This window comes from Falco cherrug, chromosome 5 (assembly GCF_023634085.1).
Source record: "Falco cherrug isolate bFalChe1 chromosome 5, bFalChe1.pri, whole genome shotgun sequence".
Classification (NCBI taxonomy): Eukaryota; Metazoa; Chordata; class Aves; order Falconiformes; family Falconidae; genus Falco; species Falco cherrug.
Window position 1 is genome coordinate 16,212,732 of NC_073701.1, and position 21,194 is coordinate 16,233,925.

Here is a 21,194-nt window from a genome sequence, read left to right on the forward strand (position 1 = left end):
CCGCACCCCTCCTCCCTCGCAGCGCGGCTGCCAGCCCAGCCCCCAGCAGGGTAGCACGCCCAGGCCTCCCCGCCGCGGACACAAGATGGCCGCCGGCCGCGCCGGGATGTGCAGCCCCTCGCGCTCCCGGGGCGGGGCCGCTCTGCGTCTCCCTGGCAACCGAGCACCCGCCGCCGCCTCCGCCCCGGAAGTCCCGCCCTCGGCGCGTGGCGGTTGCTAAGGAGCGGCAGCGGAAGGGGCGGGGGCAGGGCGCTGGCCGGGGCCGCGCCGCGGAGCCGCCGGCGGGGGCGATGGGAGCGGTCGGTGGGGACGGCTGGGCGTGACGGGGAGCCGCGGCCGCCTCTCCGGCGGCAGGTGAGCGCGGGGGCGCGGGTTGCGGCGTCCCACACTCACGGCGCTCGACTTCCCTCCCCTCCCGGGACTATCGCGACAGCTGAAGATTCCTGTGGGATCGCGACGCGTCCTGAGAGATGGAGGGGGGAAGTAGTCGTCTCGTCCAGCTTCCGCTCTGGGACGGGTGGGGGCAAAGCCGGTCGTGGTCAGCCTCTTCGTGCGGCTGTCGCGACATGGCGCGTCGCGGTGCGGGTGAGGCGTTGGTGCAGGCCCGAGCCCGGCTGCCTCCCCCGCGGCGGTTGCTGCTCCCTCGGCCCCGCCAGCCCCGCGGTGCGGCCTCTCGGCCCGCGGCTCCTTTCCATCCCTGACGGTTTGGGAGCCGCTGTGGCAGGGCCTCCCGGCCTCCCCTGGCGGCACAGCCGCGTCAGCCCAGCGGGATCTTGCAGTGATTGCCTTCATAATGAACCGCAGTTACGCTTTCAGTTGCTAGAAGCGAGCAGAGCTCGTCAGACACCGGCACCGCTCACTGGTGCTTGGTTTTGTAGTGTGGAAAGGTGGCCCGTGAGCAGCACGGGTAGGCCCAGCAGTGGCGGTAACCACGGCCAGGATGCCTTTGGATCTCACCATCACCTCATGAATTTGTGCCAGGCAGGAGACCCTTGCCTTGGATGAGGCTGCTGCCAGCCGCCCTTCCGTTTATGTGCTGCCCCTGGGACCAGGCTGGGTGGCAAAGACAGCGTTTCGGGAGGCGTCAAGCCTGCTGAGCCTGTACTTTGTACTTGCTGTCCCCCAGTAGGAGGTCTAGTGCTCTGGGAAGGATTTGACTTACTGTACCCTTACCCCGCTGTACAGAGGCTGGGGCTGTGTTCTGCAGGTCTTTTGACATTGACAGAACCTAAGGATCTCAGCTGAGCAGAAGTTTGAATGCATGGTTATCTCATGCAATCTCATCAAGTTATCTAGAATACCTAATTGCAGATTGAAGGGTTTCTGTAGAAAATTTATTGTATAAAAATTATATTATTGAAAATAAGATTTTGGTACAACTTAATAAAAGTTGTTTTTTATGACTCCTTGTTTGTGGGTTTCAGTAATCAAATTATATAAAATCAGGAGTTTTATTTACAGGACAGTTAAACATCATCTAAGATTATCAAACTGTCCACATAAACTAAGGACTAATTTTCAGTCTGCTGTTGTATTGCTATCTTTTCAATCCTCCTGTAGTGGGATGGATCTATAATACCTAAAGTTCCCAAAACAGGAAAATAATGACACTCTTATAATTTTTCTTTTTTTTTTTTTCCCAATTTTTAGCTTTGGTTTGGTTTTAGCTCACCTTCCTGTGTGCGAGTCCTCTGTTGAATTGTCTCTGGCTTCTGAAATAGAACAGTGCCGTCTCTGGGAGTCAGCATAACTAGTCATGGAGCAGTCCCACCTGCTACCACAAAATCCACTTACTGGATCAGTACATGCAGTCTTTCAGGGTTCCTTGCCATAGGATGTGTAGCATGAGTTGAAATCTCTTTATAAAGCATCCACTAGAAAGGAAGCTGTGACAGCTGTTGCATGCCAGGGTAGAAATGAGGTTGCATCGTTAGAAGCGCTGGCAAAGTAGCCCCTGCTTGTGGCAGTGCACTCAGTCTCTTAATCTTTGCCAGGCAGCAGCTACGTGTGTCTATAAAGAAAGAGGCACAGGCAGCTACATTTGTCTGATGTAGTATTTCTGGAAGAACAAGCCCTGAGGGCAGCTGTAGCTTGTGTACTAAGGCTGCTGGAGCTAGGCACACTTGGGAAGTCGGGAGACAGATCAAGGAGTCACATAACAGAGAAATGGGTATAGCTTGGGGCTGGGTGTTGGTAAACCTAATGCGGTAGCCTGGACATGTGGATGACAAGTTTTAAGGCCTTTTGAAAATTTTATGTTGTGTTTTGTTAATGCTATTGTAGCGTATAACACATTTCCTTTTGAAGGGGTGATCCTGTTCCAACAACAAGATGGTGTGTGGTACTAGTGAGTCACTAGTTGTGAATCATACATACTTCAATACAAATAAATGGGTCCCTTTGTTTCATTTATGTTTGTTTTGGTAGTATCTGGAAGCCCCAGAGAAAGATCATGACCTTGCAGAACCAGGTGTTGTATAAGCACGCACAAAAAGGCAGACCCTGAGCCTTCATATACTTTCTTCTGTCTATTTAAGCTTGATTTCAACTTTTTTAACCAATGTGAATAAAATCGTGTGTCTAAAACTCTTTAAAATTAAAGTCTAATAGTAAACATTTCTGCCTTGTGGAATTTGGCAGTTTAAGCAGTTTAGGAAGGAAAAGGTGGAGCAGTATGTAATGGGCTATGCCTCCCAGAACGGTGGCACTGTGGGGGTGTTAACTTGCTGGCAAGTGTACATCTCCATATCTAGTCCTGGAAACTGAAGACTCCTTGAATTCCAGTCCAGTGACTTAGTTGCAGAAATTGTATTAACTACATTCATTACTTATTTGCATTAATTATGGCACTGCATTAGTAAAGGTGATTTGAAGTTTTAATTGACTTTTCAGTGGAAAATCATATGGAGAGGGAGCAGTAGATGGGGTGTGCGGGTATGTGTGTGTAACTGTACCCTCTCCCACCCCCTTGCATGGGAATCTGCTTTTGGCTCAAAGGGATTTTCTTTTTGCACTTCTCTGCAGCTGGTTTCCATGAAACATAACTGAAGATTCAGTAGGCTGCAACTGCAAAACTAGTTTGTGGAATGAACTGCAGAAAGACTAAACAGCAACACTGAGACAGCTTATGAGAGCTGTCTACCCTTGACTTTATCAGTTATTATCATTTGCCCATGCATATGTTAGCTTGCTTAATAGTTGTATATTAATTCAAGCCTAGCTCCTGGGAGGCTGGACTTCACCACTTAGAGATGAGGTAAATAGGTTCACTGTGTAGTGTTCTGTCCACATCAACTGGCTTCTAGGCTTTTGTCTCTAGGCTATGTATGCACAAAGGATTTACATGCTTTAATTCATGTTTCTTTGCCCACATATTCATTGATATTACATTAATGCACAATATGAGGCACCGTGTGAAGGGAATTCCTCCAAACAGCCCTTGTAAAGGAGGGGTGCAAGTGTGTGAGTGCCTGCTGCTGATGCACTTCAGAGAGGTAGCAGTTGTGGGTGCTGGGCTTGTCTGCACTCCTCCTTCAGTGCATTTGCTGTGCATTTCCCACTTCGCTAGATTTGGCTGTCTTTCTCAAAACAAAAGCACAAGGATATAACACAATGTGTCAGAGGACTGACAAAAGTAATCTGAGCCCCCAGAACAAGACGGAGTGAGTTGAGTGGAGGGTTATCAAGGTGTTCAGGGACCTGAAGAACTTGTCTGGTGAGGAGAAGCTGGGGGAACTGTATTTCTTCAGCCTGGAGAAGAGTTGGCTCTGGGGTCACATGACAGCTGCCTGCCTGTACCTATGAGGAGGTTATAAAACAAACAGATCCAGGCTCTTAAGTGTGGGAAGGGTAGGAGGATGAGAGAGAGAACAGGCGTAAGCTGAAAGGGGAGAGGTTCAGAATATATGAAAAAATACGTGGAAAAAAAATACTTTCCCCCATGAGGACAGTCAAGCAGTGAGACAGGACACCCAGAGCAGTGGTGCTATCTCTGTCTTTGGAGGTTTTCAAAAGGTGGCTGGATAGAGCAACCTGGTCTGACCCCATAGCTCACCCTGCACTGAGCAGGAGGCTGGGCAAGAGACCTCCTAAGGTGGCTTCCAGCCAGCGTGGTTGTGTGTGATCCTAACAGGAAAGGCTGATCTGGACAAGTGAGAAATCTAATGTAGAAAGTGACATCTAGGTGTCATGAGTTGAAATGCAGCTTGTAAGCACTGTTCTGACAACCTTAGGTTTGGGAAATCCTGTTGTCAAGGGTTTAATGATACCAGTTTATCCATATCTCCCCCATCTAGAGCAGTACACAAAATCATGGCTGCATGTAACACAGAGAATATAACACAAAGTTGGCAATGTTACTTCGGTTCCCTTCCTTGTGGTATATCTTGACAGAGCATGTGAGGGATTTCTCTTGGAAATATTTTTCTTCTTCCTTTTTTTTTTTCTTTTTCTGCAGTCACTAAGTGATCCATATGAACTCTCCTACTTCAAAACAAAGCAAAAAAAGTATATGCATGTTAAGTCTTGGTTAAAAATAATAAATTGTCTGTGCTCTTCACTTGGTTTTGTAAACATTACCTGGTAAGTGTACGATAGTAATTTCTGTCAGTGTATTTAAGGCGAGTGTTAAAGGTCCTTGTAACTAGTGTTCTTGTTTGCAGTTGTCTAGTTGACAAATGCAAGGTTTCAGTCTGAACCTAAGATGTTACTTTCCTTTAATTTTAAATTTACTTCTATCATATTTATGTTAAAGTGCTTTTTAGATGCCACTTTTCTTCTGCTTTGACTTTCCTGGTTTCTATTCTCTTGTTTTCAACTTAACGTCTTTAAACTTCTCTTTATTAACAGGTTGATTCTGCTTTAGGATAATGGCAGGAAAAGTAAAGTGGGTAACTGACATTGAAAAATCTGTTCTAATAAACAACTTTGAAAAAAGAGGCTGGATTCAGGTGGCAGAAAATGAAGACTGGAATTTTTATTGGTAAGTACATTAAAAATACCGATTTCTAAATTTGTGAAGTGTTTTAATATCTTAGGATAATGTCATTAATAATATAACAAAATGCATATTGAAAAGTGAAAGACGCAGGAATTGCCACTGATTTACTGCAGTGCTCCTAAGAGTGTGACGCTGTTTCGTTGCTTCTGTAATTTCTTAGGCTGTTGCTGGCCTACTGTGTAGATTTGCAGTGGTAGATTCCTGTATCTGTGCAGGCCTGCTAAAGTCGTTGGGGTTCCTCAGGGCAGAAGGTCCCATCTGCATGGATCTATTCCCATGCTGCTGATCTCATGTATCTTTGTAGTTTGCCAAAGGTTTTGTCAGGGAGTGGAAAGTCAGTGACCTAGCAAGATATCGATCACTTCTGGGAATACCAATTGTAAAAAGCCTAGGGGAAAGGCTGTGCTCAGTGGTTTTTCTGCTTTGAAATCTGATACCTGATTTTATTCTCTTTTTTTGTTGTATGTAGTAAGCAGAATTTTTCCTTTACTGTTGGAGGGGATTTGTGGTGTGAGGGGAATCTTTCAGTATATCTTTTACTAAAATTTTCTGACACCATAAGGGAAATAATCCAAGAGCACACAGTTCCAATATATGATAAAATATTCTTTTATCAGTGTCACGGAGGCTTGCCCTCTTACCAGAGTCTAGGCTCCTGTAACAAAGGGCTTAAGCACGGTACTTGACTTCTCCTTCATGATGATTTATATGCAGACTCATTATTCAGCGTTTCAATACTGAGAGTGATTGTGCAATTAAACCAAGAAAATGGTGAAAGGATGAGAGTAAATAATTTAGCTTTTTATTTGACATTTGTCTAATATAAGATGGTGAAATGCTGTCCTAGAATGCAGTAATCCATTAATTGGCAGAAACAATACTCTTCAAGTAAACCAAACAATTTAAATTGTCCCTTTCAAATACGACAGAATGGCAGTTTGTGCTGCCAGTTATACCCTTTGTGAACCACTTATTTAAATGGGTAGGAATCTAGTAATCTGCTCATGCTTTTGGAATGTGGTTGGGGGGAGTGGGGGAACAGGGCACTCATGGAAACTGTTGTGTGACTGGTTGTTTTGTTTTGTTTCTTTTTTTTTCCTCCTGAAGTGATAATGTAGCCGATTGTGGCATTCAGGAAATAAATTTCCAGTGTGAGACATCTAATACAGAAAATTCTTCGTATCTATGGCCCTGCTCTTATCTTCTGTGAAAAAATGAAGTATATAACTGGATTTGATAACTTTGTCACTTCAGCCCTCTGATCTAGCATTTACAGGTGTTTTTAGCAAGATCTCTAAGCATATGAATTGAAAACAGTGATTCAAAGTCCTTTACAACCCAAATAGCAAGGTAGTCAGTAGGAGGTTGTTTTTGTGGCTTCGTTTAAGAGGAAAGCTGGGTTTCCAGAGAGTGAAGTAACAGAGAGTAAGAAGGATGCTTCTGTAGCATTTGGGTGCACATCAGTCATTTTTAGGCCCTGCTGGGCCTTGACCTGTCTATCAACAAGCTGCAGTCCAGTAGGGCCAAGTTGTCATCTTCCTTTCCTCACTTTCTGTGCCAATTTCAGTAGTAGTAGAGACTGGTATAACCTCTGGCAGGATTTCATTGGTTTTTCTAATAGAAGTTTAGGATACGTTGGATTGTCACTGCAGTAAAATATTGTACTATAAAGAGAAATGAGAGGGAGAAAAGATGAGGTGAATGTAACAAATATTTCAACTTTGTCCTCCTGAATTGTTTTTCTTGGGAGAAATCATTTGGCATCTGTTTTTGCTTTCAGGATGAGTGTACAAACTATCAGAAATGTTTTCAGTGTGGAAACTGGTTACCGTCTCTCTGACGACCAAATTGTCAATCATTTCCCAAACCACTATGAGCTGACCAGAAAAGATTTGATGGTAAAAAATATCAAGCGGTATAGAAAAGAACTTGAGAAAGAAGGAAGTCCTCTTGCAGAAAAGGATGAAAATGGGAAATATATTTATTTGGGTATGTGGTTCTCGTTACAGCATTAATCTTTTTTCTTACATAGTCAGTAACCTGGAATTGACCTAGCTTTTCTGTGCATAGAGCACTGAGCCTCTGAAGCATTAGAACATTAAAGTGACTATCTTGAAACGCTCTGTCGCTGTCAATTAAATGAAGTGCACTTTACCTAAAATTTTTGCTGTATTCTGCAAACCTAACAGCTTTTTCTCTCTGTCTTCTCCTTTTCCTTCCCTTCTGCCATTAGAGAGTACAGAAAACATAAGAGTAGAGAAAGTGATAAAAATAGTAGTAGTAAACATTTCATATGAAATACTGTATTTTCAAAGCTCTTCACAAACCTTGCTTTGAAGAATAATGGCTAATATTTTACAAATTAAAAGGGAATAGAGGGGATGCCAATAGTTCGGGGCATTTGTTTAAATTTGTTGAAATTAGACACAAAAAAGATTGAACATTTCTGTTTCCCTGTCATTACCACAGCACTAAGGCCCAATTCCTCCACTGTGTACTAGCTAGTATTCAGCAGAATTCAAGAAGGAGCACAAATCCTGTTTGTGTGCATGGAAGTCATATTTAGACTTAGTTTTGTAAGTAGTAAGGTCCTTAAAGATGACTGAACTTAACAGTGCAGCATTAGCTGAAGCAACATTGGCTGAGGTGATAATGAAATTACTGTTTTTAAATGTAAGAGTACAAAAATAGATTTGTAACTTGGCTTTTTGTGGTTGCGGGGGGGAGTCTGGAGGAGAGGTTGGTTGGGATTTTGTTGGGTTTGTTCTGATTTTGGGGTAGGGGGTTTAAATTGTTTTGAAGAGGGAACATTGTGGGATTAAGGTACTTTGCAATGAGAACTGTGGTGAAACCAAAGGGCTCTGGAACGTCAAATGAGACAGGGTTGGTATTTTTTTAATTCAAAAGGAAAAATCCATTATCTGAAAATATTATATAGGAGCAAAAATTAAAATAAACTTTTGCAGAAAGGCTCTGGACAGCACGGAATGAACAAACGCTTCAGAGCAGAAATTTGGGGGAAGTAATGACTGCTAGAAAATAAAATAAAAAGCAAAACAAAACAAACACCATCACCTGCTGCCAAAAAAAAGCCCAAAACACCAAACCCAAACCAAACCAGCAATAGATCAGGAATGAGGAGACTAAAGTTATTTTGGAGGTCAGAAAGCACTGGAGTGAAACAGAGATGGGGATCTGTTGGGTTGATTTACATCTTGGGAAAGTGAAGTGAAAGCACTGTTCATCTGTGTAAGAAAGAAGCAGTTTTATATGGATGGAAATGAAGATAATCTGACAATAAAAAGCAAGAAGCCCTTTTCTTTAGATTTCAGTAAGCAGGGTAATACTGATCGTGGGAGCAAATAAGAATGACTAATGGGAGGTACATGGAAATAAGAAGTATCACATCCAAAGGGGAAGCAACATCAATGTTCACATTTTTGCATGCACAGAGGATGACAAGGTGGTTAGCAGAATAGTAAAAGCTTGACATGGGAAATTGAGAAAGTTTGATAAAGTTAAATTGGAATGGTATGTGGTACTCTAATTTCACAGCATATAAACAGAAGAAGAAAACATTCATGTGAAATAAAATTTATTAATCTTAGCAGCATTCAATATTTTGCAATTGTTTAAGTTAAAACTAGAATTTAAATGAGATAAAAAGCAACACGAGTGTTAATGAAGGTGGATCATGCCAGACTGGAAAACTGAAAAGACAGAATTATTTTTTTTTAATCTGTGTGTCACTAGCCTTTTCAGATACAGTGTCCCTAATTGTGCACTGTTTTTTTTTCTTTAACTCAGATTTTGTTCCTGTTACTTTTATGCTTCCTGCCGATTATAATCTCTTTGTTGAAGAATTCAGAAAAAATCCCTCCAGCACTTGGATTATGAAACCTTGTGGCAAAGCTCAAGGAAAAGGAATATTTTTAATCAATAAACTCTCCCAAATTAAAAAATGGTCTCGAGATAGCAAAACATCTTCGTAAGTTCTTAACCCAAACCCTTTATTGTGCTTTCTGTAATCGGGTGAACCACATCAACATGCTAATTGTGTGATGCATGGGAAAAATATTCCATTATTATTGCTTTGTCATTATATAGTTAGTTTTGCATTTAATCTCAGTTATTATCTGACTTCCTCCTTCAAGCACATTTTAATATGAGTTGTTTTCATATGAGGAGGTACAAAGAACTGTTCAGTTAACTATTCTTTATTAAAATACTTTCAGTGTTGTTGGGGGGAAAAACTGCACAAAAATAATTGTTTTGCTTCATTGTATTAAGTAACAGGAAACCAGAGAAATCTTAACCTAAGAAATTTCAATAATTATTTTACTTAATATATATTAAGTCACTTTTTAAATTAGTACAAAGGAAGAATGCATTTATATGAAATAAATTAAGTTATCCATTTAGAGCACAAAACAATACACCTCATGTTGGTGATCTACTTCCAAACGGATGAAACAGGTTAGCAGTCTATATTTTTCTCTGACTAGTAAAAGTTTCGATCATGCAACCAGTGTTAGTTTTTTTCCCTGTTGTAAAGTGACTGGCTGAATATCACTTGAGGTTGGTTTTTGGGGTGTTTTTTGCGTTTTTTTTTTTTACTGTTTGATTTGGAATCTGAAGAATGTCACAATCGGAAAGTTATCTTAACTTTTCACAGTGGTTTTCAATTGCACACCAAGTGTAAATACAAATATTTTAGGAGTATAAGACCTTGGCTAATGAAGGTAATGTACTAAGTACTCTTTGCTTGTCTGAACCATGCCAACCTCTAAATGCTTTCCAAGGAAAAGACTGGTTTGTATACCTGCATTTTGAATGACTCGGTCAGCTACCCTGTTAACTTCAAAACTGAATTTAAGTGGTTAATTGATCTTATTTTATCCATTTAGTATTTTTAACTTTTTTGGTATGTGATATCTGATGCCAAGTGTGTATTATTAACCACTACAGCATTCTATGTCTTGGCAAAAGATGCAAGATTTCAATCAATCCAAAATTTACAGACTGCTTCTAAAGAAAAAAGAGACTTTACCAGATCATATAGGTGCAATTGTCACATTCTGGAACGTGATTTGTGTTTTTCAGGTTTGTATCTCAGTCTTCCAAAGAAGCCTATGTGATTTCTCTCTATATCAACAATCCATTACTTATTGGTGGAAAGAAATTTGATCTTCGCCTATATGTTTTAGTGTCTACCTATCGTCCACTGAGATGTTACATGTAAGATTGTATATATTTGTATTTTATTCTGAGACAATGTTTAATGTAATCAAAATAATGTTGCGCTTGTTGCACAAAGAAGTTTAACATGTACATGGTATCCTAGGAATGCTCTTTTCCTTATTTCTTATTGGGGTTTAACACATGTTAATGACTTTTTGCATTTAAGGTATAAACTTGGATTTTGCCGGTTTTGCACAGTAAAATATACACCAAGTACAAGTGAATTGGATAACATGTTTGTACATCTTACAAATGTTGCCATTCAGAAACATGGGGTAAGTGTACTGAGTTCTTAGGTGCTCTTTTGTAGCAAGACTGATTTTCTGAAATTAACCCAAAAACTTGGAATAAAAAGGTTTTATTTGTCATATTCTTCATCATCTTGCAATTAAAATACTTCGGCTTGAACTTACAAATAAATTTTAGAAGACTGTAGATCAAAAGTGTGCAAGATGATGAGCTGCAGCTCTGTAAATAGACTCTGGTATCTTCAGTATCGACTTGCAATAGTTGAAAGCAGGGGTTTTCTTCAAGTCTCCTGTCATTTAAATGCTAATATGCTCACTGAAGAATTGATTCTGTGAGCAGTGGAATTAATGAAGCCTGGTTCCTGTGGATTTGTATTTTATAATAGCACTTTAATAGTGGCTTCCTGATCTCTCCTTCCCCCTCTCTCCCATGCAATTAATTCAGCTTTTCTATTTCCAGCACTTATTCAGCTTTTTCCTGTTTCCCCACCCACCCTCACCTTCCTTCTGTGGGTAAGAAAGGGAATGTGCAGTTGCAGTCATGGAGAGAAATGCTTGCTAACTGGCCAGCTGGTGGCTTTCCCTTGAATGGACAAAGATGGAGTTCTGCCTGCAGAACAGTTCTGTCCTGTAATTTACCATTGACGTTCATAAGACATGTGGAAACCTGATAGCTTTGACAGCACTTCCTTATGTCAAAATAGGCTGAAATTCACCAGTGGAAGGAAAGGCTAGTGGGTCAGGGGTGACACGAACAGATGGGCATACACTATCCCTGCCCAAGCCTTGCTTCGTCAGGGAATCCACTTGATGATGATGACTGTCCCTTGTGCGTTTTTAGCGGATGTCTGTGATTTATAAACCATGCCTCTGTTACAGTAATTAAAACTCTATTGTTGCACTTCCTATTTTCATAGATTTTATTTTAAGAGTATGGAAAATAAATGTGTTATGTACATACACGCATACACTCATGCATATATATTCATACGTGTATACACACACGCACACAAAAGATACATATAATGTGTCTTAAATTGCACCCTTGCTATGTGCACCTTGTCTGTTACTGTTCTGTAAGATGTGCAGCATAACAGAACTGTTTTTACCTGGATATTCCTGTAAACAACAATGTGAATTATAAATGTCACTTATGGTGGTAGTTATAAACCAGGGTAAATCTCAAAATGTGGCACTTTTCAGTACTACAAATGTTTTCTTGCTCAGGTGCCGATTTGTGAAATGCATCAAATGCATTATGGTTTGGCAGGGCACACTGAGAATTAGTTGTGGTGAAAGCAGATCCCATACAACTTAGAGCATAAATCGTGGTGCTGTGGCCAGTAGCAGTGAAGAGGTGAGGCAGGGGATATGTTGCCTATCCCATTGTTACACACCCTTTTATCTTCTCTACCACTTAAAGAATGGATTTCAAGATTTCTTCCAAATATAAGTAGAAGTAAAATAGCGGTGAGGTCACTTTGAGAGAAGAAAGGACAATAGAAATGGTATAGAAGCAGAAGCTTAAAAATGTGGAGTCATTACTAGAGTATTTGAAAAAGTCTTATAAATTCTGAACCACTAATGTCTGTTGGGTTTTGCAGAAAGAAGTGAGAGAAGCTTAATGTAAAGCCCCTCCCTCCATCCTGTCTGTCCTTCTGCTTTAAATGTGTCTGTAACTTTGGGGGCACTTAGGCTGTACAGTTTTAGAAGAACCTATTTTGAATGGTCAAGGAATTTATCAAAATTATGATGAAGTCTGGAAAAACTCTTGAAGTTCTAGCTATTAACCTCTAGTCTAAGCCCCATGTGGACCGCAGAGTGTGTTTGCACCCTACAAGCTCATGGGAAAATGTCTTTATTGACTGGCACACTTTCCAAATTAATGGGGAGAGAGAAAAAGTAAAATAAGAGGGTAAGTCAGTATACCCGTTGTAATGTTTGTGTTGGAAAATACAGTTCTAAGTCATTATTCTGCATGTGTACTGCATGTGTAATACAAACAAAACAATAGTAAGTCTTCTACTTAATTATTTTCAGTTACTGATCTTCTGTGTAGCCTGTAATATTCTACTTTGGTTTAGTATTTTAATTAAACAGCTGTGATTGTGTAAAGCTCTAACCAGTTGCAATCTCTTTTGATTTGAGTACTTGTTCTGAAATGCAAAGAGGGTTGAAATTTTTATCTCTGTTCCCTTGCTGGAATCTGGTCTCAAGAAATTCTTTTCCACGCAGCAAGTCCTGAGAACCATGTTTCAGGTCTTTATTCGTACAGTTTGGTTTTCCAAATTTACTAAGGGAAGAGCTGTAGAAAAAGCCTAAAAATAGATAGAGGCTTCTCTGACCTTGTCTTAGAAGATGACAGGTTTTGTTCCTCTGATAATTTTTCTGCTTTAGGCATTCTGTGTTTTATAATTTAGCAGGCATACAATAATTAATTTTTAGAAATGCTTAGAACCTTTTTTTAAGGGACAAAGCATTTGTCCTGAGAATTATTCAAGAGCATGTGTCTTTTCATCAGTAAGAATACCCTCAGTTTGCTCTTGTCTTTCTGTTTAAAGAGAATACAGTGCAGAGCCTTGATAGCCTCTGAAAAGACAAATATAAGTTAACCTCCTTTTTCTCCTGTTCTGTTTCAGTAGCACTTAGTGTTTTTCCTATATCAAAATACTGAATGACTTGAAAAAATTAACCTTTAAAAATAATTCAGGTGTCATTTCACTGTCTTCTTGAATGTAACTTGTCAGTAGCACCATTAAGAAGACAGAGTGTTTGCCTTTTGGGAAACAGATAAGTCACATTTTAAATAAATAAAGGCAGACAAGCACTTTCAGGTGCTGCATTTTTAAACAGCTAACTTTAGTGAAATTTAGCTATTGTTCACTTAATTATTTTCCCCTTATCCCCAGAGGAGGAAAAAGTTCAATTCTTTCCTGTCACATTTTAAAACTTATATTTCCATATCATAAATAACATTTAACGGTAAAACCATCAAAGTACCAGTTGCTTTTTTCTTCTAAGAAGGATATACTATTTGATTTGCAATGTGTGATATAAACATATACCACTATAATAAAAACAGTTGTTTCTACAGAGACCAGTTCAAAGTAAAGCTGAAGTTTTCATAAAGCTGTAAAATAGAGTAAAAAGAATTTTCTGAGTTTGTTTTTAGAGCAATACTTGAATGTAAGTATAAGTGGGTGCTTTTTTGTAAATGAAACAAAACTGCTGAACAACTTCAAAATCTTAGACTGAATTAACTCCTTAACTCTTCAGGATGATTACAATCATATCCATGGAGGCAAGTGGACAGTGAGTAACTTACGCCTGTATCTGGAGAGCACCCGCGGAAAGGAAGTCACAAACAAATTGTTTGATGAAATTCACTGGATAATCGTGCAGTCCCTGAAGGCTGTTGCAGTAAGTACAGTTCCTGGAATGCTGCCAGCGATAGCGTTACGGCTGCAGGCTTCTCATAACCATGCAAGTGAGCTTGCCATCAAACCCTCTAAAATCTGCTCCCTGCGGTTTGAATGGTGGTGTTGATGCTGATTTCTGTAATTCTGTTATCTCTTGATTTCTCTGTGCTGAGTGGATGTGAATTGTGTGTGTGTGGGGGGGTGAGCTACCTCTGCATATTGAAAAAGTGAATTAATCTGTTTCCTTGAGGACTCTGTGAACTATCTAATATGACTTGATACTGCCCTTGTGAATAGTATTAAGGTCTGCCATGGTGTGTGATGTCATTGCAGCAATAACGTGTCATTTAAAAAATAGCTCTGGAGGACAGTTCATCAAAGAAAACATAAGGCTATTAGTTCAGCAGAGTTACATAACTTACTTTCACCTCTTTTATACACGAGTCAGATAGTTATCTTCAACTCTTATTTTAAAAAGGAGAAGTAGCAACCAGTCCTCTGCTTCAGTGACTTCCCAGTGTTTGGGTAGTATCCCATGATTAGATTAGAGAGCAGGTATCACTCTGTGGGTCAGCTGGGGTAACTGAAGAGTTCACCGGTGCCAAGGGTTGTCCTGTTCCCAAGTGCATGGTCCTGTCATCTCTTGTGGGTTGGTCCTGGCACCATCATGAGCTGAATCAGCTCACTCGCCCAACTGACAATTACTACCTTGTTTTATTGATGGGGTAGTGTTCTGCCAGTGTAATAAGCTGAATCACTTGACTGAAGGACCAGATGAACACCAGAATCAGCACGAGGAAGGACAAGGTCATGAAGCTGGGATCAGTGGGAGGCGGGGAGGCATGGCTTGACTGAGCCTCTGCTGTGCAGTCGTATTTGAAACCAGGTTTAAGAAGAAAAGGGATTTAACCCAAATGTTAGTATGACCTTTAAAGAAAGAGAAAAAGTGTTGAGAATTACTGAGCATGAAATGTTTTGGTCCTCTGTCTTTCTGACAGTGTAATGTAATGTAATGAGATGCTTGTTACTTCTTCCTCCTTTCACTCTGAAAAACTGAAAAGCTTTCCTTATTAGTCTAGGGGACTAACTATTAGTCTCACTAACCTGTTACAAAGGTTTCTTTAAAAGATCTGATGAGATTTGCATAGAAAAAAATTCTTACTGTGCATGCTGCAAAAGTTCAGCAGATGCTGGAAAACTACTGATTCTCTAGAGGATGTGCATCTAAGCACAACTTGGTCCTTGGTCTCTCTTGGCTTTTGAGATCATAGTTGACTTGAGCTAATTATAATTACAAAATGTATCTGGTGATTATTTGACCTTAAATTTCTGCATAGTTACAGCAGCAGAATAAAAGAAACGTCTTTGAATAAGTCTCCTTTTTCTGAAGTTTAAAGAATTCACAATTATGTGAAGCTGTGTTACATAACTTTAAATCTTCCCAATTTCTCCTGATGCATGCAGGGTTTAAATATTGTTATTTCTTTTGCAAAATATGAAAACACTTTTATTTTCCTGCTGGAAGCATAATGGAAAGTTAATGTAACTTAGTACATGGCATTAATGCAATCATTCATATTGAAATATTTATTTACAGCTAGGAAAAAGTTCAGGCAGTCCTGAACTTACTAGTTAGCAAGCTTGTATCGGAGTTACAACATTGAAAACTGTTGTTTTCATAATTCATAATGTAATCACATGTGGTTTCTAGCAAACAAGATGTGTGATCAGGGATACTTACTGAATTGTTGATTTTAATGCATGTTCTGTTCTTTTGTTTGTTTGGTTTTTTTAGCCCGTAATGAATAATGATAAACATTGCTTTGAGTGTTACGGATATGACATTATCATTGATGACAAGCTTAAACCGTGGCTGATTGAGGTAAGGTTACATGAAATACAGGGAAAAAATTCCCTTCTCATTTCGGAGGGTAAAACTTAAGCAAATTTCAATGTAGTCTTTCCTCTTTTGAAACAGTATCTTTTGTTCCTCAGGTAAGTGGATTAAGAAAAATGTTGGAAAGTAAAATAGACCATGTGATGACCAAGCTAGCTTGTGCTTTTGTTTCCTGTTTGTTTGGTGTTTCTATTTGTTTGTGGCTTTCTGTTTTGTCCTTTAAATCCAGTGCATCCATACAATCAGACTTCAGAGGCAGACTGAATGTTAGCAGCCTTATTAGATACTGTATCAGTAGCTGTTGGCATTGGCTTGATGGAGCATAATATAAAACTTAAGTTTTAAGTGCTATTACGGCCTTCATGTTGCGGTTTGAGAGGAAAGAAAAGGGGCACACAAAGGATAATTGGGATATTTGGAAGGCTTGGGGGGTTTTCACATAAATTTCTCTTTAGTGTTTTAACTTTGAATCTGTACATTCAACATGAATTTCATCCAGGCCTCTTCCTTCTTAATCTAATTGAAAGTGGAAGATCAAAGGTAAATGGAATTTATAAAAAAAATAAATCTGCTTATGGTTCTGATACCACTTCTCCATAATAAATGTGGAACACAAGAGATACATTAAATGAACCCCAGTTTTAATTAAAACAAGGTGCATTGTAGTGCTTTGAATAAGAGCACATACATGTTTCTCTAGCTGACAGTTTAACGGTAGAACTCTGATTAAAAACATAAATAGAAGCTTTTTACCTAGAAGAAACCCACAGACTCCTAGATGTAACAGCTGTTGGAGTGAACTAGGCAAACTGTAAGCACTGAAATTTATGGAGTTTGTATCCATGTAAGCTTAGAAAGTTAAACAAAAATCTGTGTCTTGTCTGATTATCTGTCATTTGTCTGGTGAATCCGGTCTCAACGAAAATCTTCAGGCTGACGCTGCAGTCAGACAGTGGTGTGGTGCTTTTTGTTTTAAGTAAAACAAAAAATGCCCAGTGGGGAATTCCTTCCAGTGTCTGAAGAACTGAAAGATATGCTTTGAGACACTAAGTCTTAATTTCCCAGATAGTACATATAGTCATCACACATGCTGTTTGGAGAACTACATACCCCTCAAAAAATTGATGCTGACTTTTTTTTTTTTTTCTTTTCTAGGTTAATGCTTCCCCTTCTCTTACTTCCAGTACTGCTAATGATCGCATCTTGAAATACAATCTTATTAATGACACACTTAACATCGCTGTGCCTAATGGGGAAATTCCAGACTGTAAATGGAATAAATCTCCACCAAAAGAGGTTCTTGGCAATTACGAAGTCTTGTAAGTTTTTTCAGTGTTCAATATAAAGGCAAATGCTTTTCAGTCACTTCACTTTTTTTAATAGGTAATGTAGACCATAGAGCTAAGTTGAACTTCATGCTTATGTGAAAAATGGGCACCAAGTACCACTTCATTTTTTTGGAGCTGCAACAGCAGTGTTTGAGATGGGGAGTGCATTAAAGCAGAGTTGTCTTGTCTCATCTCCAGAGGGAGTGTTACTTGTCTGATAAGCCCCTGCCTGCACCTTCAGAGCTTCCAGCAGCTAGATTTGAGGTTTAGAGGCAAAGAGAGTGTTTGTCTTATACTTGTAGGACATTTAAGTATAATGAGTGTAATATATAGATGGTAATTAAATAGATACAATAGCTATTTGATAAAAAATATCTGATAACTCATTATTATTACATCCATGAATTACAGAAGCCAAGAAGCATAATTTCTATGAACGGAGAGAAAATTTTTAAATTCCCCAAGCTGTGTTACAAAGAGAAATTAAGGAGACTGAGATCTTTATACTGGAGTGTCTGAAGGATTTATCTAGGATTGATTGGTCTTATGCAGAGGAACACTGATTTAAATACTATATTGATGATACAGTTTCTCATATTTTTTGAGAAAATGTTGGGATAGGTACTCTAGCAGTAGTGATACAATTGTTCAGTGTGTCAGGAATGTGGTCATGTACATAGTTGATCCACTAGTTCATACTGATCTTAAATACTCTTTCTATATGCTAGTAGAGGCAGTTAAATATGTGTTGTCGGAATTATGATTTAAGTTTTAATGAATGTTTTATACACAGTAGCTGCAAATACGTATACAATAGTGTAAGTATTATGACTGTTCTACAAAATATTGTAGTATTATCTTTTGATAATTATAATTATGCATCTATAGCAAATTTCTGCTTGGAATTTGCACAGCAGCTGAGAGGTAAGTATATACTGAGGTTATCTGAGGCCATAATGGGTTTAGATATTTCAAGAACTACTTTTCACTGTGGTTAAGTGTTACAAAATACATGTCATCAAATGCATTTAATTTAAGCACACTGGTGTTTGTTCACCTCATTCTTTCCCTGCTTGCTTTCTGATGCAACAGTGGAGGTTTTTAACATTGCAACTAACAATCGTCTGTTTGAAGCAATAGCTTAAGACTTTATTAAACTGCCAGCAGTCTGATGTTCCTGCTTAACAACAGACCTATGCAGTGAGGAGAAATACAGAAGTACTTGGGAAATTTCGCAACCTTAAAATTTTACAGACTCAGGAGTTTGACCAAAGCTGCCAGATGGGCCCCTCACTTCAAGAGGGACATAGAGGTGCCGGAGTGTGTCCAGAGAAAGGCAACAAAGCTGGTGGAGGGTCTAAAGCACAAGTCTTAAGAGTAGCAGCTGAGGGAACTGGAGTTCTTTAGCCTGGAGAAGAGGAGACTCAGAGGGGACCTTATTGCTGCCTACAACTACCTGAGAGGAGGTTGTAGGCAGGTGTGGGTAAGTCTCTTCTCCCAGATAACCAGCAACAGAACAAGAGGAAACAGCCTCAAGTTACACTAGGCGAAATTTAGATTGGATGTTAGGGAAAATTTCTCCACTGAAAGGGTGGTCAAGCATTGGAACAAGCTGCCCAGGGAGGTGGTAAAATCACCATCCCTGGAGGTATTTAAAAAACAGTAGATGCAGTGCTTAGGGACGTGGTTTACTGGTGGACTTGGCAGTGCTGCGTTAATGGTTGGACTCGATCTCAAAAGTTTTTTCCAACCTAAATGATTTTATGGTTGTATGATTTGTTTCTTTTAAAAAGCAGCTGAAGATATTTCAGTTGATCTGTATTGTAACATCATGTGGTAATATATTTCCTTGAATAATAGCTGCATGTCAAACTATGCATGTGTAAACCAAAGTGTTGAACAGCTTGCATTAAATTTCGGTGCTAAATATTAAGCAAAATATAATATAGAGGACCCACTTTTATTTGTGTATTAAATAGCAGGACAAGGCATTGAACGGGTTATCTTGTTTTCAGATATGATGAAGAGATGGCACAAAGTGATGGGCCTGATCGTGACTTGCGAAGTCGTTCTGGGCAATCCACGGGAGTAAAAGGAAATCGTGCAAGAGATTCTGGAAAGCCCGTACTAACCACATGGAAGTGACAACAGAAAAAACAGCTGCACTCTTGGTAGGAGGACATCGTGAACAAAAATGCAGTTTTTTAATAAATTCCTCTATTTTGCTACATTGCATGTGGGAAATATTAAAAGAGGACAATACAGCTTTTGAGAAGAGGTGAAACAAACACTCTAAAACCAGGAACTGTACTACATATACACTGACTTGATGATTATTACAATAATATATATAGTTTGGATGTATATATATTTATTTTGTGTATATATACACTTTGTATAAACTAATATTCTCTCAGTAATGATTAAGAATTTTCTTTATAAAGATGACAACTCAAAACATGCATCCTGAAAGAAACCCTTTGCTTTTCTGGATTTAATGTATTTCCTATAGTAGCCTGTCCGTAGCTCTTCCTATAATAAATGAGCTGTGGATTCTGTAAAAGGCTGGTAGTGGTGAGTGTTAGTATTGTCACAATGACACTTCAGATTCTTGTTAGTAAAAGATCAACTTAGAAAAAATAGCAATACGTGGACTCGAGGCTATTGTCAGTTAATGCAGCTAATGATTTATAACCAATATTAAGAAACTGAAAAGCAACTTTTTCTATATGGAGGGGTTTTGTTTGTTGTTTGTTTTTTTTTAATTTCCTTCAAGTGTTTTGAGCTGCTAACTCTTTAAAGGTAGAAAGTTTCATGGACTGAGGGAGTGTTCCACATGGTATATTGATGCATTATTTCATTAGCCATTAATTTTTATTTCAAGATAATGCATGTCTGTGGAAAAACAGGCAGAACAACTACACACTGTAATAAATCTCATTGCTTGAAGCCAATGGTAAATCCTTATTTGCACCAGAACCTCTTCATGTGTTGATGCCTGTATATAAGTACGGTATCTGTATATTTTTGTATATTTTGTATGCACTACAACAAAAATATTATTGCACGCGGTAAGCTATTTCTGGTAGCGATGATAACAACAGTTGTGAAGATTAGCTACTAAAATGTATAAAGCAAAAGTTAAAAATAGGTATTTCAGTCTTCTAACAGCATAGCATATAAATAAACTGGTTGGGTCTGTGATTGGCTGTTGCTTCCACTTGCTTTTCTACCCATTATTGGGTGATTATTTATAAATGTCAATATGCAGTTCTGGTTGTCTTTATTCTCCTTCCCCCTCCTCCCTTTTTTTTTTTTATTTTTTTGATGGTGTAGTACTGCAGAGAGAAAGATGAAGGAGGCTGCAAGTTGCAAATGTCCACGTAACCATAATACAGCCTAATCTGGATGCCACTAGTGCAGCAATACTCCATCTGCCTGCCACAGCAGGCTACGTGCTTTACCCTCCTACGTGGCAGGCCACTGAAGTGCATGCAAAGTAAACTTCACCTCTCCCAAAAGTTTTGAGTTCCTTGAACACGTAAACCAGACCACCTGCACCACCGAAAATGTCAGTCCTTTTCCTGCTTTTGAAAGTCCTCCTAGAAGAGGGCAGCTGCTTGCAGACTGGAGTCTTTGGGACAGTTGGTGCTGATGACTCTCAAGTCTGAACACAATCTGGCAAGAGCAGTTTGGGCTGGGGGGGGAGGGAGGGCAGACGTGGGCTGGGCTGACCAATATCCTTACACAGGATCTGGGATTCATCCTTGCAGTAAAGGATGTATTGCATGTAGACAGAATGAGTCACTCCAAGTGTAATCCTCATCTTTATTAATCTTCTATGTTCCATTAAAGTAAGGACAAAAATCCAACTGACTCTCGTGTCTTCAGACCTCAATCTTCTCACTGGACTCTACAAAAGCATACTCAAGTTGGCTCTTGAAATACAGCTGAGAAAAGATGATTACTGCGGGGTATTAAAGCTCATCTGAATTTCAGGATTCATAGTTGTTGGGGTTTTGTGTTTGGTTTGGCTTTTTTTTTTTTTTTTCCTTCCCCAGT

The 21,194-nt window shown here is 39.4% G+C and overlaps 1 protein-coding gene across 3 annotated transcripts; it reads left to right on the forward strand.

Annotated features, from left to right (window-relative positions):
- Positions 1–233: 233 nt before the first annotated feature.
- On the forward strand, positions 234–20,336 carry TTLL1 (TTL family tubulin polyglutamylase complex subunit L1). Of its 3 annotated transcripts, XM_055711457.1 has the most exons (11): positions 249–354; positions 4,457–4,581; positions 4,849–4,981; positions 6,780–6,988; positions 8,807–8,987; positions 10,103–10,237; positions 10,407–10,515; positions 13,765–13,908; positions 15,703–15,789; positions 16,960–17,123; positions 19,148–20,336. In XM_055711457.1, exons 3-11 carry the CDS (start codon positions 4,869–4,871, stop codon positions 19,275–19,277), a joined length of 1,272 nt encoding a protein of 423 aa, XP_055567432.1. In that variant the 5' UTR covers positions 249–354; positions 4,457–4,581; positions 4,849–4,868; the 3' UTR covers positions 19,278–20,336. The 3 variants fall into 3 exon arrangements, with proteins under 3 accessions (XP_055567431.1, XP_055567432.1, XP_027653270.1); XM_055711456.1 differs by lacking the exon at positions 4,457–4,581 and having other exon boundaries at positions 234–354; XM_027797469.2 differs by lacking the exon at positions 4,457–4,581 and having other exon boundaries at positions 346–483.
- Positions 20,337–21,194: the final 858 nt, after the last annotated feature.

Excerpts from the sequence above, each read along its gene's own strand:
- TTLL1 (XM_055711456.1), top strand. The coding sequence starts at position 4,869 with ATGGCAGGAAAAGTAAAGTGGGTAACTGACATTGAAAAATCTGTTCTA. Across the intron at positions 4,982-6,779 it reads GAAGACTGGAATTTTTATTG|GATGAGTGTACAAACTATCA; the intron begins GTAAGTACATTA and ends TTTTGCTTTCAG. Across the intron at positions 17,124-19,147 it reads CTTGGCAATTACGAAGTCTT|ATATGATGAAGAGATGGCAC; the intron begins GTAAGTTTTTTC and ends TCTTGTTTTCAG.